Here is a 16,437-nt window from a genome sequence, read left to right on the forward strand (position 1 = left end):
ATACTTTCTATCTCCACTTTCATTTTTCCTTCTTTTCTTCTTTTTCTCATTTCCCCTCTTCCTTTTCTCTTTTGCTCTTTCTTTACTACTCTCTTTCTCTTTTTATTGTCCCTTTCCCTGGTTTTCCTAAGTGTTGTTGTTGTTGTTTTTTAATTTCTTCCTTTTATTTTCTCACATATTTTTCTCTTCTATAACTCCATTTTTCTATCCCTCTTTTTCTCTGCCTGTTTTATTTCTTTTTTCTCTTTTCATTGTTGGTTGCTTGTTTGTTTACTTTGTTTTGTTTTCTTGTAAGTGTTGTAAGAGGGGTCTTCTCCTCTTGCCCATCTGACAACAACTTTGCCCATACAGCCCAGCCATAACCGTACCCTCTGCAGCTCTACCCCGTGGGCAACAGATAATACCAGCTCCTATACTACATGACCAACAATAGTCAGCAGCCAGCACCAGCCAAACTCACACTAAACTGAGGTGCACAAATGGTGAATGGCCAACGGTGTACACACTTCCATTCTCTAACTAGACTCCCAGGAAGCAGCTGGTGAGAGCCTAAGAACATCAACAGCAGTTAACAATTGAATACAAATACAGCAATGCCATAATGTCCCAGAGACAATGGATAATTTTAGCTCACATGAAGAAACAAGAGAGACTGGATCAAACAAATGACCATGATGCAGGGACAGAAAACATTCCTGAGGAAGAAAAGGTAACAGAACTAACTGAAAAAGAACTCAAAAGAGTAATATTTAAGTGCCTTCAAAGGACTGACAGAAAGATGGAGGAAAGCAAGCCAAAACACAGAAAAACATTGAGAAGAATTCAGGAAAACTCTAGAAAAAACATGCAAAATAAATGCAAATTTCAAAACATTACAAAACCTTCTATTAGAAATCCAGATTAATACTAAGATTTCCGAAATGGACTATACAATGAATGAGCAAGAGAGTAGGTTTGAAGCAACGCAAACCCAAATGAGTGAGCTTAAAGATAAATCTCTCAATACTAGTATGTTAGAAGAACAATCAGAAAAGAGAACTGAGAAATCCTAAGACAGCCTAAGGGTTATGTGAGACACCATAAAGAGGAATAATTGATGAGTGATTAGAATTCCAGAATAGAAGAGACAATAAAAAGCACAGAGAAAACTGTCAAAGAGTTGTTGGAAGAGGACGTCTCTGACATTATGAATGACAGGTAAGCATACAAAAATCTGAATGAACCCCAAACAGGTTAGTGCCCAAAAGAAAATCACCAAGACATACAATAATCAGACTTTCCAAAATCTAAGACAAGGACAGAATACTGAGAGCAGCTTGGGAAAAACACAAAAGTTGCCTACAAAGGAGGACCAATAAGATTAAGCTCTGATTTCTCAGCAGAAACCATGCAGGCAAGAAGGAAATGGGATGACATATACAAAATTCTGAATGGCAAAAAAATTGCCAACCAAGAACCATATATCCAGCAAGGCTGTCCCTTTAATACAATGGCAAAATCAGGACATTTCCAGATAAACATAAAGGAATTTGTATAAGTAGACCAAGTTTACAAAAGATACTAAAGAGTGTTCTTTGGACTGAGAACCAACAACAGTAGATCACAACCATGTGTGAGAATGACACATATAACAACACCACCCAGAACTTAATCCAGATATATGAGTATTTAAAGTAAAACAAACCTACAAGATAGACAATAGAGAACCAGAGATATCAATTTATAATAAGGTCAACTACAAAGCAATAAGAGGAATAGTGTAGAACTTCCAAATGGCAAGGAAGTCAAGTAGATTTCAACATAAAACAGATTATTTTAAACAAGGAGAAAAATCAGTAAATTCCAGAGTAACCTAAAATAAAATTACCATACCTTCACATGAAAAGAAAAATTAGAAAGATTTAGTAAACATTAACACAACAAAAAGGAAAAGGAAAAGAAAACCCGCAAACAAAATGACCTTGGAACAGAAAACTATGTGGAAAAAATAAACCAGCATCATCACAAAAAAACACAGCAAAATGACAGCAATCAATTTATACCTACTAATAATTACACTGAATGTAAGTGACTTAAATGCATCAGTCAAGAGACAAAGAGAACAGAATGGAAAAGAAAACAGGATCGGTCAATATGTTGTCTACAAGAGATACACCAAAAAGATGAAGACAGCCTAAATGCTCTTCAACAGAAGAATGGTTAAATAAACTTTGGTACATACATACAATGGAATACTACAAAACGTTGAGGAATAATGATGAATCTGTGAAACCGCTCGTAACATGAGTGAACCTGGAGAACATTATGCTGAGTGAAATTAGTCAATCACAAAAGAAAGAATATTGTATGAGACCAATGGTTTTAAAATTTTAAGAAGAGGTTTTCTTGATAAAAGGAACACTCTATGACGGCACTTAACAACAACAACTATGATGGTTGGGGTTGAATTGTTCACAGACAGAGTGTAGACACATGTTAACATGGGTGACAGGGCAGGCAATACACAACAAGAGGGAAGTTCGCAGAGGAAAGATGGAGGTATTGGAAAACACAGGGAGGAGGGCAAGTTAAAATGAATAGAGGTAAATCCTGTTAACTATTGGTACGTGGAGGGGACTGCAATCATTGCAATGAAACAAAGTATATAATTTGTTGAGTGTAAAACTACTGATCTACTCTGGAAGTCTTCACTCAAATCACAATAAAAAGTTAAGAAACAAAAAAACTCCTAATAGTACTTGGATGCCTGGCATTGCATATGGCAACTAGCCTCATAAGAATTAATGTATAAAGTTCGTCATGCTGGCCTCCACAGTGCTTTCTGTAAATCCTAACTATCAACAACTGGAACAAATTAAAACACAATGGACTCCTTTTTTAAATGGTGTTCACTGAACCATAGGAAGCTTCAGAGAAGATGTATCAACAGCTTCTTATGGTACCAGCAAGGTGGAAGTTGGCAAAAGTCTAATTCTTTGGTAAGTGACCTTTATAATCAATATGACAAAATTATCAATCCCCTTCTCCTCCCATATAGTTTTTCCCACATAAGGGTTCCACCATCCTTAACTATCTACCCATTGTCAATTTTTATTTGATTTTGCCAGTGACTACTTACAAAGCTGCATTAAATAAACTTAGCTTCAAACATTTAAAAAAATTAGTTTTAGGTAATATTTTTACCTTCCCTTCAATAATCCGATAAACTAAGGAATTCATGTCTTTTGCATTGAAAGCATGCTTCAGGGTGGCCATTTCGTACACACAGCATCCCAGAGCCCAAACATCAGACTAGGAAAGAAAAGCAGTAAAGAGTCAAATGTCAGAATGCCTTACTTACATTCCCGGCCCTGACTCTAGTGGTTCGGAAGTTATGAATACTGTCCTAATTGCTAGGTGAGTCGGCATACATTGCACAGTCCTACCTTATAGTTGTAGGGTTTGTTTGAGAACAACTCAGGGCTCATGTAGTACGGTGTGCCAATGAGGGTGCTGGCCATGTCACACTGGTTCTCTAACACTCGGGCAATTCCTAGGTCGCCCACTTTGATGATGTTTGTTCTTGTTAGGAAGACATTCTGTGTTTTCAGATCTCGGTGAAGGATATGTTTCTCATGTAAATACTGAGTGATGAGAGAAATGCAATTTCATTAAATATAAGTACATATACTCCTGGCTCATTCAAACAGAACAAGGAGATCTGGAAAGGGGATAATCTTTCCACTGTATGTCTTTAACTTGTATGCTGAGTAAACAGCCTGGGAAATTAGACTATATGAAGAAGAATAGAGTGTCAGGATTAGATGAAGGCGCAACGTGTGACACGCAGATGATACTGTCAGAGAACAAATTTGCTTGTTAAAGCCATACACTTGTGGTATTTCTGTCATAGCACCACTAGATAACTAAGGCAGCTACCTATACCTATACCAAAACTTTCTTGCTTTTTACTCTTTAAGTATAGAATCTGATTAATATCTCTCCAAAGTAGAAAAGTTAAGTTTTGTTCATTATTTTGTCCTTCACAATTGTTACCTGGTAACCTGACAATTAATACCATTTTCACATTACATGAACCTACTTTAAAATGTACTTATAAATTCTCACTGAAGGTAGAAGGGCATTTTACACAATGTCATATGTATACTCCTCTCAGACGCATGAAATCCTCAACTTAATATTTTTCAAATATAGCAAGACCATTTCTATTCAGAGAGACTATCTTAGAATTTAAACAAGGTCAATTAATTCTGGACAGGTCTGCTCAGTTCAAGGGTAGTGTTTTATAAACACCCCACTTTTGAGTACATGTACATTATGAAACAAGCTGCTTTAGCATTTCTACCTACTCTGCCACCTGACCAAATGCCCAGTTTATGCATATTTATTAGCTCTGCCTCCTTGCAGCAAGATATAGCTGACCAGCCATTACCTACCATGGCCCTTCTTTACTCTGTCAACTCTGCTATAACAAACAATGAATTAACTATAATTAGGCAGGAAATCCAGGTGCAGTTCAATATAGAAACCACACATTCAGAAACTTTCCAACGCTACCACAAGAGGGTTTGTGTGCACTTCATGAAAAAATGTATCAAAAAAGACATTTTTTTCATGTAAGTATTTGAGGAGCTCTGGTAGCGTAGTGGTTACGAATCGGGCTGTGAACCTCAAGGTCAGCAGTTCGAAACTTCCAGCCGCTCCACAGGAGAAAGATGAGGCTTTCTGCTCCCGTAAAGATTTACAGCCTCGGAAACCCTGTACAGGGTTGCTATGGGTCGGAACCGATTCAACAGCACTTAACAACAACAACAAAGCATTTGAGGGTGTGTGTGTTTGGGACTGTCCTAAAATCCACGTGCCATCTCCCTGCCACCCTGGAGCCAGTGGAGTGCTGTGAGTCTGGACAGTACCTGCAGAGCCATAGCGATCTGGACGAACCACTCCACTACCTGACTCTCGGGCAGAAGTTGGCCCTTTTGCTCCTTGAGCTTTCGGTACAGATCACCTCCTTCGCAGAAGCCCATGACAATGTAGAGCAGACCGTCCCCTCCCTCCCACGACTCCTTGTAGGTGACAATGTTGGGGTGCTTCAGCTGAGACAAGAGCTGTGCTTCCTGCTCAGCAGCTCGCCGCTCTCGGCTGGAGGCATTTCGGAGGTTCAGTTTTTTGATGACATACTACAAAGAAAACATGGGGTTTTACAATTTACAACTCAGCATACAGTTCTAAACATTCACAAGTATTTCAGGGCTCAAAACCAACCTCCAGGAGCCTGCCATTTATATTAGCTTTGTTACTCACAAAGCACAAAATCAGGGGAAATGTTTGTGTCACTGAAGACACTTTTTACAGGTTAGATTCATAGCTGTGTGTGGGTCACGAAAAATTTTCCTTTTTATTTGCATTTCACAATTTCATCAAAGGCTAAAAAATGAGAATGGCTTAGTATTTCACTGCATCAATCATAAAATCTGTGGTGGTTGTTGCTGTTAAGTGCCGTCAAGTCCATTCCAACCCATAACGACACCGTATAGGGTTTCCAAGGAGCAAGCTGGTGAGTTTGAACCACCGATCTTGCAGTTCAAACGACTTTGCAGTCTGACACATTAATCCACAGCACCACACCCTCAAAAGGAAACATAAAATATGGCTTGACTATACAGGAGCCCTGGTAGTGTAGTGGGCTATGCATTGGGCTTCTAACCACAAGGTCAGCAGTTCAAATCCACTAGCCACTCTGCAAGAGAAAGATGAGGCTTTCTGCTCTCATAAAGGTTTATAGCCTTGGAAACCCTATACAGGGTTGCTATGAGTCAGAAGTGGTTCAACAGCACACAACAGCAGCAGAAGCAGCAGCATATAACTGCCAACAGAATGGATTCACAGTTTACGTTAGGTACTCAAAGGGATCTTTCAGTCTTTGAGCATCTAATACAAACTGTGGATCTAGTCTGTTGGCAGTTGTATGTTGCTGCTAGGATTCTGAGGAGTGGCTGGTGGGGTTGAACAGTCAACCTCATGGTTCAAACTGGCCTTGTGGTCCAGTGCATTATCCTGCAGTGCCATACCAGGACTCCCTTTCAATCTTTTGTCGTTGTTGTTGTTGGGTGCCATCCAGTCAGTACCAAATCATAGCAACCCTCTGCACAACAGAACGGAACACTGCCCGGTCTTGCGCCAACCTCACTATCATTAGTATGTTTGAGCCCATTGCTGCTGTCACTGTGCCAATCAATCTAGTTGGGGGTCTTCCTGTTCTCCTTCGACCCCCACTTTACCAAGCATGCTATTTTCTCCACAGACTGGTCCCTTCTGACAATATATCCAAAGTATGAGAGATGAAGTCTGGCCATCCTGACGTCTAAGGAGCATTCTGACTACTTCTTCCAACACAGATTGGTTTTTCCAACCTAGCAAGGTTAAAAATCACGGATCTCCCACATACAAAATTATCCCCACCTAAAACTCAGTATCCCTTAATACCTAACATTGTTCTCAAATAACTGAAAATACATACAACTCATTCATCCAACAAACATGTAAATAAATATGCTCTGTAAAATGTAGACTATTGCTCAAATGTAAGGGGCTGTTACTATAGCCAGTCTCCCACCCTTAGCTAAAAAAAAAAACCCAATGGCCCAATGCCTACTGAACAAATTCCTCATGGATGAGCAACCTGGGATAACACAGAAAGGGGGGAGGGTGCTTATTCTTATACAGGCTCTTCCCTCTTAGCTTGTCCAAACCATCTGTTTTAAGTCTATTGTTTTGGGACCCCTTTCACTTTCAAAAGTGTCCTAGTTGATGCAGTACATAATGGTCACTTAATATTAAAATCACATTAAAGAACTGGATCATTACCCTGGGGGTGATGGCATAAAGTGTTTTAAGCAAAAAATGACAAGATCAGATTTAAGATTTATAAAGATCACTGTGGCTGCAGTGAGGATACTGGATCAGAGAAGATTAAGTCAGAAGGCAAAGGGAACTCATGGTTACAGCGTAACTAGAGACAATGAGGTCCCGCACCGGGGTAGTACCAGTGGAGATGGAGAAGCCTGCTGGCTTAGCGACAAATTAATACAATCAGTGAGGAAGAGGGTAGCAAGTATGACTTCCAGTTGCTGGGGTAACTGATTGGTTAGAGATGTCATTCACTGATATAGGAAAGGTAAGAGGAGGTTTGCTGGCAGACAATGAGTTGAGTTTTCAGTCCAGCAGTCTGGGACCCTTCATTCAAGAAGCAATACTGGCTAGGCGATGCGTTCAGTCCTCAGAATACGTGGCCCCTCAAGAAACTGCCATGCCTGTCCCCCACTCTCCACACACATTTCCTAAATCAAGCACACATATCAATCCGACAAAGGATAAGTACAGGGAGTTTGGGACTCATGAGGGTTCAGGCCTAGTCTTGGAAGTCAGGGACCATTTCTTTAAGTAAGTGCCATCTTAGGTGAGCCCCCTTCAGACCATCCCGGGTCTTGGATGGCGCCCTTTGCGTATCCTAGCTTGTCCCTCACCAGGCCCCTGCCCTGCTGACCTGCCTGCCGTCCCGCCGGTGCCTCACGAGTGTCACCTCTCCATAGCTGCCCCTGCCGACGGCACGAAGGTAGCAGTAGGCGGCCAGGGGCATGTTCCCGACCAGGGCCCACAGTAGGGATGCGGTGGCTGCTGCGAGTATGGCAGCCAGCTATGGCGGGAGACCCCGCTCATGCCCAAGTGGCGGCGGCAGCAGCAGTGGCGGCTGCTGGGCTGGGGCGGAAGAGCCGAGGCCCGGCCCACCGCGACGCCGCTGCCATAGCGATCCCAGCCGGCACAACCCCGCGCATGCTCTGTCTTCTCCCGGGAGCCGGCCTGAGCAGTTTTGACGCGTTTGGAAGACTCGCCATAGAGTAGAGGTGCTAGGCGCGGCTAGAGTGTCTCCACCAGCCTCTACTCAAGGCACCTTGAGCTTCAGCGCCATCGCTAGGATGGTGGCGGGGAAAAAAAAAATCACACATGCTTCCGCTTATCGTAAGCGCTTTACAAGTATTATTAATTCATTCTATGAATATTCATTGACTCCTGCTATGAACCAAGCATATCTCATCAATATCATATGCAAGTAAAATTTTGCTGAACAAAATTTAAGAAAGGACTGCAACAGTACATTCACAGGGTACAGCCAGAAACAGAAGAGGAGGTGGAAACAGGGATGTCACTGTTGACGTCAGATGGATCTTGGCTGAAAGCAGAGAATACCAGAAAGATGTTTACTTATGCTTAATTGACTATACAAAGGCTTTAGACTCTGTTGTTGTTGTTAAGTGCTGTCAAATCTATCCCTACCCATAGCGACCCTGTGTGGATCATGACAAATTATGAATAACACTGCAAAGGGTATTCCAGAACACTTAATTGTGCTCATGAGGAACCTGTACACAGACCAAAGGCAGTAGTAGATCCATACTGAATGATTTAAAATTAGGAAAGGTGTGCCAGGGTTGTACTCTTTTCACCATAGTTATTCAATCTATATTCTGAAGAAATAATCTGAGAAAATGAATTATATAAAGAAGAATGTGGTATCAAGATTGGAGGAAAATTCACTAACATGCCATATGCAGATGATATAACTTTGCTTGCTGAAAGCAAAGAGGACTTAAAATATGGGTAAATATAAAAAATTATAACATTCAGTATGGGTTGCACCTCAATGTAAAGAAAACAAAAATCCTCACCACTATACCAATAAATGGACTCCTGGTGTGGCACTGTAGGATCAGCACTGGACTGAGAACCAAAAGGTCAGCAGTTCAAACCCACCAGCTTCTCCTCGAAAACCTTATACAGGATCGTTATGAGTCGGAACCAATTTAGCAGCAATAGCAAACCAATAAATAGCATCATGAGAAATGGAGAAGAGATTGAAGTTGTCAAAGACTTCATTTTGCTTGGATCCACAATCAACTCTCATGGAAGCAGCAGTTAAGAAATGAAGTGATATATTATTGCATTAGGTAAATCTGCTGCAAAAGACATCTTTAAAGTGTTCAAGAGCAAAGACGTCAGTCTGAGGACTAAACTGCATCTGACCCAAGCCATGGTATTTTCAATAGCCTCCTATGCATGTGAAAATGGGACAATGAATAAGGAAGATAGTAGAAGAATTGATGCATTTGAGTTATGTGTTAGAAAATAATATTAAAAGTACCACTGACTTCCAGAAGTATAAACAAATCTATTTTGGAAGAAGTACAGCCAGATTGCTCCTTAGAAGCCAGTATGGTAAGACTTATACTTAGGATGTGTTATCAGGAGGGACCAGTCCCTGGAGAAGGACATTATGCTTGGTAAAGTGTAGAGTCAGTGAAACAGAGCAAGACCTCCAATGAGATGGATTGTCACAGTGGCAGCATCAATGGGCTCTAGTGTCTTGTTCTATTGTGCACAGGATTGCTATTAGTCGGAACCAATTTGATGGCACCTAGTGTGGCATTATGGGTTAATGCGCCAGACTGCAAAGCCATTTGAACTGCAACATTGGTGGTTCAAGCTCACCAGCTGCTCCTTGGAAACCCTACACAGGGTCGTTATGTGTCAGAACTGACTCGATAGCACTTCACAACAGCAAATGTGCCAGACTGATAAAGTCCTTGTTCTCCTGGGGCTTAAATTTCTCACAGAAGTGACTAATTCTAGACTCAGAAGTAAGATTTATTACATTTGTCTTACTACATAGCTAACAATCTATCCAAGGAGTCCGGGTGGCACAATGATTAACTGAAAGGTGGAAGCCACCAGTAGCTCCACAGTAGAACAGACCTGGCCGTCGGCTTCCATAAAGATTATTGTTAAGTGCTATCAAGTTCACTCCAACTCAGCAACCCTGTATACAGTCTCCAAGAGCAACTGGTAAGTTTGAACTGGCAGCCTTGCAATTAGCAATCCCACAGCCTTGGAAACACCATGGGGCAGTTCTACTCTTTCTTATGGTGAACTTGACAATGAATTTGTTTCAAAACGACCCATCCATTCTGTGCATTCTTCAATTCATCTTAGTTTTTATGCGTTTCAAAGTAAATTGAAGAAAGCAGCACACTTTACCCTTAAGTACCTCAGCCTGCAAATATTAACGAGTTCAATATTTACTTTGTTTCATTCAAAATGAACATTTTGTTTCATTGTGGAAATTAAATTTATATTGAGTGAAATTCACAAATATTAAGTATATCATCAAGCTATTTTGACAAATGCATACACCCAATGTAATCCAATCCTTTATCAGCATTTAGAAAAGTGTTTTCAACCTTTTGTTTTCATTATCAACCTCCCTAAGGAACCTTTTCCAGTGCAGCGTATAGGAAAAACTGTAGGACTATAAACTGCTAGGTAAGCCGTCCAAACCCACTAACTGCTCTTTGGAAACTCTATGCAAAGACACTATGCAGGGTCACTATGAGTCAAAACCAACTTGATGGCACTTAACAACAACAACAAATAAACTTTTAAGATAACTTTTTAAGTCACCTTCCCGTGAAATTTTAATACCATAGTTACACCTGGTATCTGTTTTTATATAGTGGTTCTTTGGAGCTCCACAAACAGTTGTAATGTTTAAACAGTGTTTTTGTCCCCTCAATAAGTTTTGTTTTGCTGGAGCAATATTATCCCCTTTGAGAATGCATAACCTAAAGCATTACTATTACCCCAGAAGGTTCATTCATGTCCCTCTCCAGTCAATCTTCAACCCTAGTGACAAAATGAAATTATACCATATACTCTTTTGCATCTTACAGCATAATATCTGGAGTCCTGGTATGGTGCTGTAGAATAAGCACTAGACTTCTAACCACAAGGTTGGTGGTTCAAACCCACCAGACACTCCTTGAATGCCTTATCCAGGGTCGCTATGAGTCAAAACCGACTCCATGACACTTAACAAGAAGGATAATATCTGTGAGATACATCTGTGTTTTGTGAATTTCAGTAATAGTTTTTATTGTTGAATAGTGCTCTACTTGCACAACACGCCACAATTTGCTTTTTTCTTTTTCACCTCTTTCCAGTTTGGGCCTACTATGAATAAAGTTATTACAGTATATCTGTGGCATTACAATGTCATGGGTTAAGAGGTAGCTAGAAAAAGATGTCTAGAAAGTTTCCTTAGGGGACTGATTTTTTTTAAAAAGTTCAACATGTTTTTTTTATTATATTTTGATATAGAATCCTGGTGTGGCACTGTAGGATATGCACTTAAGTGCTAACCACAAAGTTGGTGGTTCAAACCCACCAGCCACTCCTTGGAAATCATTTTCAGAGTCGCTATGAGTTGGAACCAACTCAACAGCATTTAACAGCAACAACATACCTTGATAAAAGGTTTGGGTTAAAATTAAAAAGCCAAACAGAAACCCAAACCTATTATCATGGGGTGGATTCTGACTCCTGACAACCTTATGGGTTACATAGTAGAACCACTCTGTGAAGTTTTGTTGTAGTCTTTACAAAAACCAAATCGCCAGCCCTTTCTTCCTTGGTGCTGCTTGGGGGTTTGGGGAACTCTGAACCACCAATCTTTAGGTTAATAGCAAACTGTGCCACCTTGGAAGCCTGATCCTTCATGTATAACTCTTCCTATGAATATACGCCTTCATTTCTTGGGTAAATATGTAGGAATGGGATTGCTTGGTTATAGGGTAGGTATATATTTAGTTTTATAAAACCAAAAGGTTGGTGGTTCGAACTCAGAGCAACTGCACAAGAGAAAGGCCTGGTGGCCTACCTCCGTAAAAATTACAGCCTAAAATTCTTGAAAGCAATTCTACTCTGTCACACGGAGTCACTATGAGTTGGAATCAACTCAATGGCACCCAACAACAGCAATAACTTTAAATAAAGTCTTTTAGCTCTTTTAATCCTTATACCAACCTTGTAAGACAGGTACTGTTATCATCCCCATCTTGCAGTAGAGAAAACTCTGAGGAGTTAAGAAACTCAAAACAATACACCTACCCCCCACTAACTGACATGGTTAGTTTCTTTACAGACCAGGTGGTTGTAGAAGCATCGATGTGAAAATGGAGGATTTTTTTCTTCTGTTTTTAGACCATCCACTTATCACTTTTTAAAATTATTATTTAGAAAACACGATCACAGAAATAATAACAGTTAAGATGTGTGATGCTGTAGGATAAGCACTGGACCACAAGGTCGGTTCGAACCTCAAGGTTGGCCATTCAAACTCATCAGCTGTTCCTCGGAAACCCTATATAGGAGTCAGAACCAACTCAATGACACTAAGATTTACCGGTGTGGCACTGTTGAATACGCACTGAACTGTGAACTGCAAGGTTGGAGGTTCAAACCCACCAGCCATTCCTCGGAAACCCTATATAGGGTGGTTATGAGTCAGAACCGACTCAATGGCACTAAACACAAGAAGAGCAAGATTTACTGATGATCTCACCATCATAATGAGGTCCATTTTGTGCTGTTTCTCTGCAGAGAAGGAAGTTGGAGACAAAGCTAGACAAAGTTGCTATGTAGCTGGAGGGCCCAGGGCTTAACTATTTCATCTTCCTTCTGTGCTGGGTCAAAGCTTCCCTTGAGGAACTGCCTTCAGGGCTCCACTCCTACCCCTGCAAGCCTGTGTTCACCCATATGGTGCTCTGCTCTCAGTCTTTTGATGAACGATTGAGGCTCAGGGCTTCCTGTAAGGACACTGGGAACCTGGCCGTACATTAGACCCCTCCACGGCAGAGGCTTCAGGCCCAGTTTGTGTTACTTTGGGATGTCATGAATTCACACGCATTTCTTCCAAACACTAGCTCCAATGCCTCTTTCTTTTCTCTTTCCTCCTTTCCCACCCTACAGCAATTTTGAGCTGCAGAGCCTCAGGCCAGGACCTCAGAACAGACACCTGTTAGCTTAGTGCTGCCTTCATGCTGCCCAGAGGCTGAGTCCCTGGAGAAGTCTGGTTCACATGGCAGCTAGCTATGGCACCCTATTAACGAGATGTAGAGGTGGGGTGGAGAGAAGGTGGACAGCGGGCAGCTTTCCAATGGCCTCCCACGGTCTCGTTAATACACAAAAAACTGGAATAGTAGATTTCTTTACTATTACCTGAAATGTAAAATGTTGTATAATAAGATAGTCAGCAAGTGAGTAGCTACTCTAGTAGGCTTAGTATTTGCTCTAAAACTGTCTATAGTCACTTGGCTCTTCCTGCCTCCAAGAACACTTCCTAAAAAAACAACTCAGATTCCCTGGAGGTTTTCCTCAGCAGTTTTCGCTCCTCTAGGGAATCCTTTCCTTTCTGGGTTCTCCTGCTCCCCTATCCATTCCTGTTATCCTGTTCACTCCAGGGTTGAGGTTTCCCAAGTTCGGTGCTCTGCCCTCTGCTGTCTAACCCCTCCTCTACCCCAACTTGCTCTTCAGATCTATCATTCTGTCTACAATTAGCGAGGGCCTGCAGGACACCAGGCCTTGAGGGTACACAGTGAAGGAGACAAAAAAGTTCCTGCCTCATAGAGGTTACAGTTGAGGAGGGAGAAAGCAGTTAGTCAATAGAGCACACAAGTTATCCTTTCTAACTGAGCTCAATTATCTGCAATAAGTCACCAGGTCCAGCTTGGGCATGCAGGGAATATTGTCCCAAACAAGCATTGCTTGAGCCGAGGTTTGAAGGAAAACATTTTTATGTCAAGGGAGCAACATGTACTAAGTAAGGCCCGATGGATTTGTTTCCTGACTGCCCCACACTGCAGTGTGAGCTCTCTGAGGGTGCGATTGAGCATGCCTGCTTCAGCACCCTCAACTTGTCATAGACTGGCACACAGCAGGTATGAACAAATGAACAGAGAATTGATTAATGCATTTTAAAAAAGCTCCTGCCTACACAGATCTAGAAGTCCCTAAGGTTGAAGCTCGGGGACATCTTGGGCCATATATGAGGTGAGAATGAGGAGTCAGCAGGGGCCAGATCACTAAGGACCTGTGTTAAGGAGAGAAGGGCTCTGGCTGCTGCCTGGAGAGAAGACTGAGGGAACAGAGCAGAAGTAGGCCAAGTGGCCTCCTGGGTAACAGATGATGATGACTTGGACTCAATGGTGACTGAGGATTTGGAGAGAAGTGAATGCATCAGAAAGCTATTTAGTGGTTGCAATGGATGTCACCTAGCTTTCCGAGTTGGATGCCTGATTGAATGATAGTGGCCTTCATTCATGTGGGCAAACAGCAAGGGGAAGAATAGGCCTGGAGTGGACAAGGGGAGAGGGAGAAAAAGGCCATGAGACTAGTTTGGCCATATGAGACTGAGGAGCTTGGAGCTGTCAGAATGAGAAGGCATCAGGCTGTTGGCTATAGGGGCCAAGCTCAGAGCAGGTCTAGGACCAGTGGCTTTCCCATTAATGCCACAGCCACCCTCCCAGTCCCCCAGGCTCCATCCTTAGCAACCCCAGCTGATTTCTCATTTTCTGTCCACCCACTCCCTTCCTCTCACATCAACAGGATGGGTGAATTTATCCTCTTCTTCTGTATCATGGGGACTGTCAAAGTATCTATCTCATGGGGTAACTGTGAGCAGTTAATGAATTAGGACACAAAAGATGCTCAGAAACACACTAGGCACTAATCAGCACTTTGTCTGCCTCCACTCCCACCCTTCCCTAAGTCCATCCAATTAAAAAACAAAAACAAAAAACACATGCAACGAAACGAAACCTATATCCAATGAGTCCAACACAGCTCCATAGGGTTTTCTTACTGTAATGTCCCTGGAAATGTATCATCAGGCTTTTCTTTGTCACTAAGTGGGTTAAAACCAATAACCTTTAGGTTAGCAGCTGAACACAAACTACCACCCAGGGTGACTCAATGGCCTCGCCAATACAAGTAGACCATGAAAATGCATTTACTACACCTTCTTCCAGGGGCCTAACTCAGGGTTCAACATCTCCCCAGAGCACAGCCCTAATCTCACCTCATCGCTATTCAAGATATCTTTAGTATATCCCACTCAAAAGGCTGACCACTTTCAGAACCCCAGCACCAGCAGGTCCGAAGCCATTTCCCAGTCTCCTTCCCCACCTTCTCCATCAACACCTGTTCCCATCCTACAGACCCCGCCACCTTTCCCAATCACACTTTCCACTTACCCATCTGCTTTTTTTCTCCCTCTCCTTTCCACCTCCACCTTCCAGGAACCTTCTCCTAAGGGAGCCCCACCCTTCCAGAACTCCCACAGCTCTCCAGGTACGTTCCCTCTTCAACTTCTGACCATGCCCAAGTATTCACTTCCTTTGACTTGTCTGATTCCATTTTGCCAAAGAATCATCTCATCAAGCAGAGTGAACCACTCATGCTCCATCACGCTGGTGTCCCAGTGCCTGGCATTGTGCCCAGTGTATCGCAAGGCTCAGTTGATGCTGATGCAAGATTTACACAGAACCTTAAATGTAGTTTCATGTTGCTCCAGCTCATCTTCCACAAAGGCCTGAAAAGAGGCAGGAAGGTCATCCTGGCCTGGAGATGATAAACCCTTTCCCAGAAGCCGCCCTGGGAGACAAAGTCCAGGACAAGCAACTAGAGATCAATGAGGCCTCTGGTCTCCCATACTTTATCAGGGACACAGTAGCCTGGACATCATACCTGGGATGGTAGAGTGGACTGACCAGTGGATGTGTCTGCCCCAGTGTGCTGTGTGGCTTATAGAGGGCAGGGCAAGAGAATTTGGGCATAAACATTAAGAAATTACAGGTACAAGCAAGGACCTTCTCTCTGGGGTCATTGACTCCACTTCTCTGGGAGTTTTGTGTCTTTAATGATACTTAGAGCTTGGGCTTTGGGTCTGAGAGAACTGAGTGTAAAGCTCACCAACTGCTCCTTAGAAACCCTATACAGGGTTTATGAGTCAGATCCAAATCAACAGCACTTAACAATAACAACAACAAAGGGTAATGTTATGGATTGAATTGTGTTCCCCCAAACACAAGCCATTTGGAAATAGGAATTTTTTTGTTTTTGTTAAATTAATGAGGCCATTAATGAGTCAGCTCACCAGCCACTCCTTGGAAACCCTATACAAGGTCCTTATGAGTTGGAACTGACTCAACAGCACTTAACAACAACATCAATGATGAGGCCATACCAATACAACATGTCCCCTAAACCTAATCACTTCTATGTGCTATAAAGGGTAGCTTGTTGTTGTTGTTTTTGTTAAGTGTTACCAAGTCAGCTCAGACTCATAGTGACCCTGTATAGGGCTTCTGAGGAGCTGCTGCTGAGTTTAAACTGAGGACTATTGTGGTTAACAGTCCAGTGCTTATCCTACAGTGCCACATGAGGACTTCAAAGAGTAGCATAGACACAGAGAATGACAAGCACAAATGGGGGTGGGGCAGATGGATGTCACATGCAGATCCCCCAGGAACCGAGGAATGCTGGGGC

At 42.2% G+C, this 16,437-nt stretch overlaps 1 protein-coding gene across 1 annotated transcript in view; it reads right to left on the reverse strand.

Moving 5' to 3' along the window:
- Positions 1–7,803, reverse strand: part of NEK4 (NIMA-related kinase 4) — a 73,639-nt gene extending 65,836 nt beyond the window's left edge. Inside the window, exons 1-4 of the mRNA XM_006876056.1 lie at positions 7,547–7,803; positions 4,914–5,180; positions 3,426–3,623; positions 3,184–3,291 (exon numbers count right to left, since the gene is read on the reverse strand). Coding sequence (XP_006876118.1) covers positions 3,184–3,291; positions 3,426–3,623; positions 4,914–5,180; positions 7,547–7,639 — 666 coding nt within the window. The 5' untranslated portion in view covers positions 7,640–7,803. The remainder of the gene's footprint in view (positions 1–3,183; positions 3,292–3,425; positions 3,624–4,913; positions 5,181–7,546) is intronic.
- Positions 7,804–16,437: the final 8,634 nt, after the last annotated feature.

This window comes from Chrysochloris asiatica, unplaced genomic scaffold, assembly GCF_000296735.1.
Source record: "Chrysochloris asiatica unplaced genomic scaffold, ChrAsi1.0 scaffold00350, whole genome shotgun sequence".
NCBI lineage: Eukaryota > Metazoa > Chordata > Mammalia > Afrosoricida > Chrysochloridae > Chrysochloris > Chrysochloris asiatica.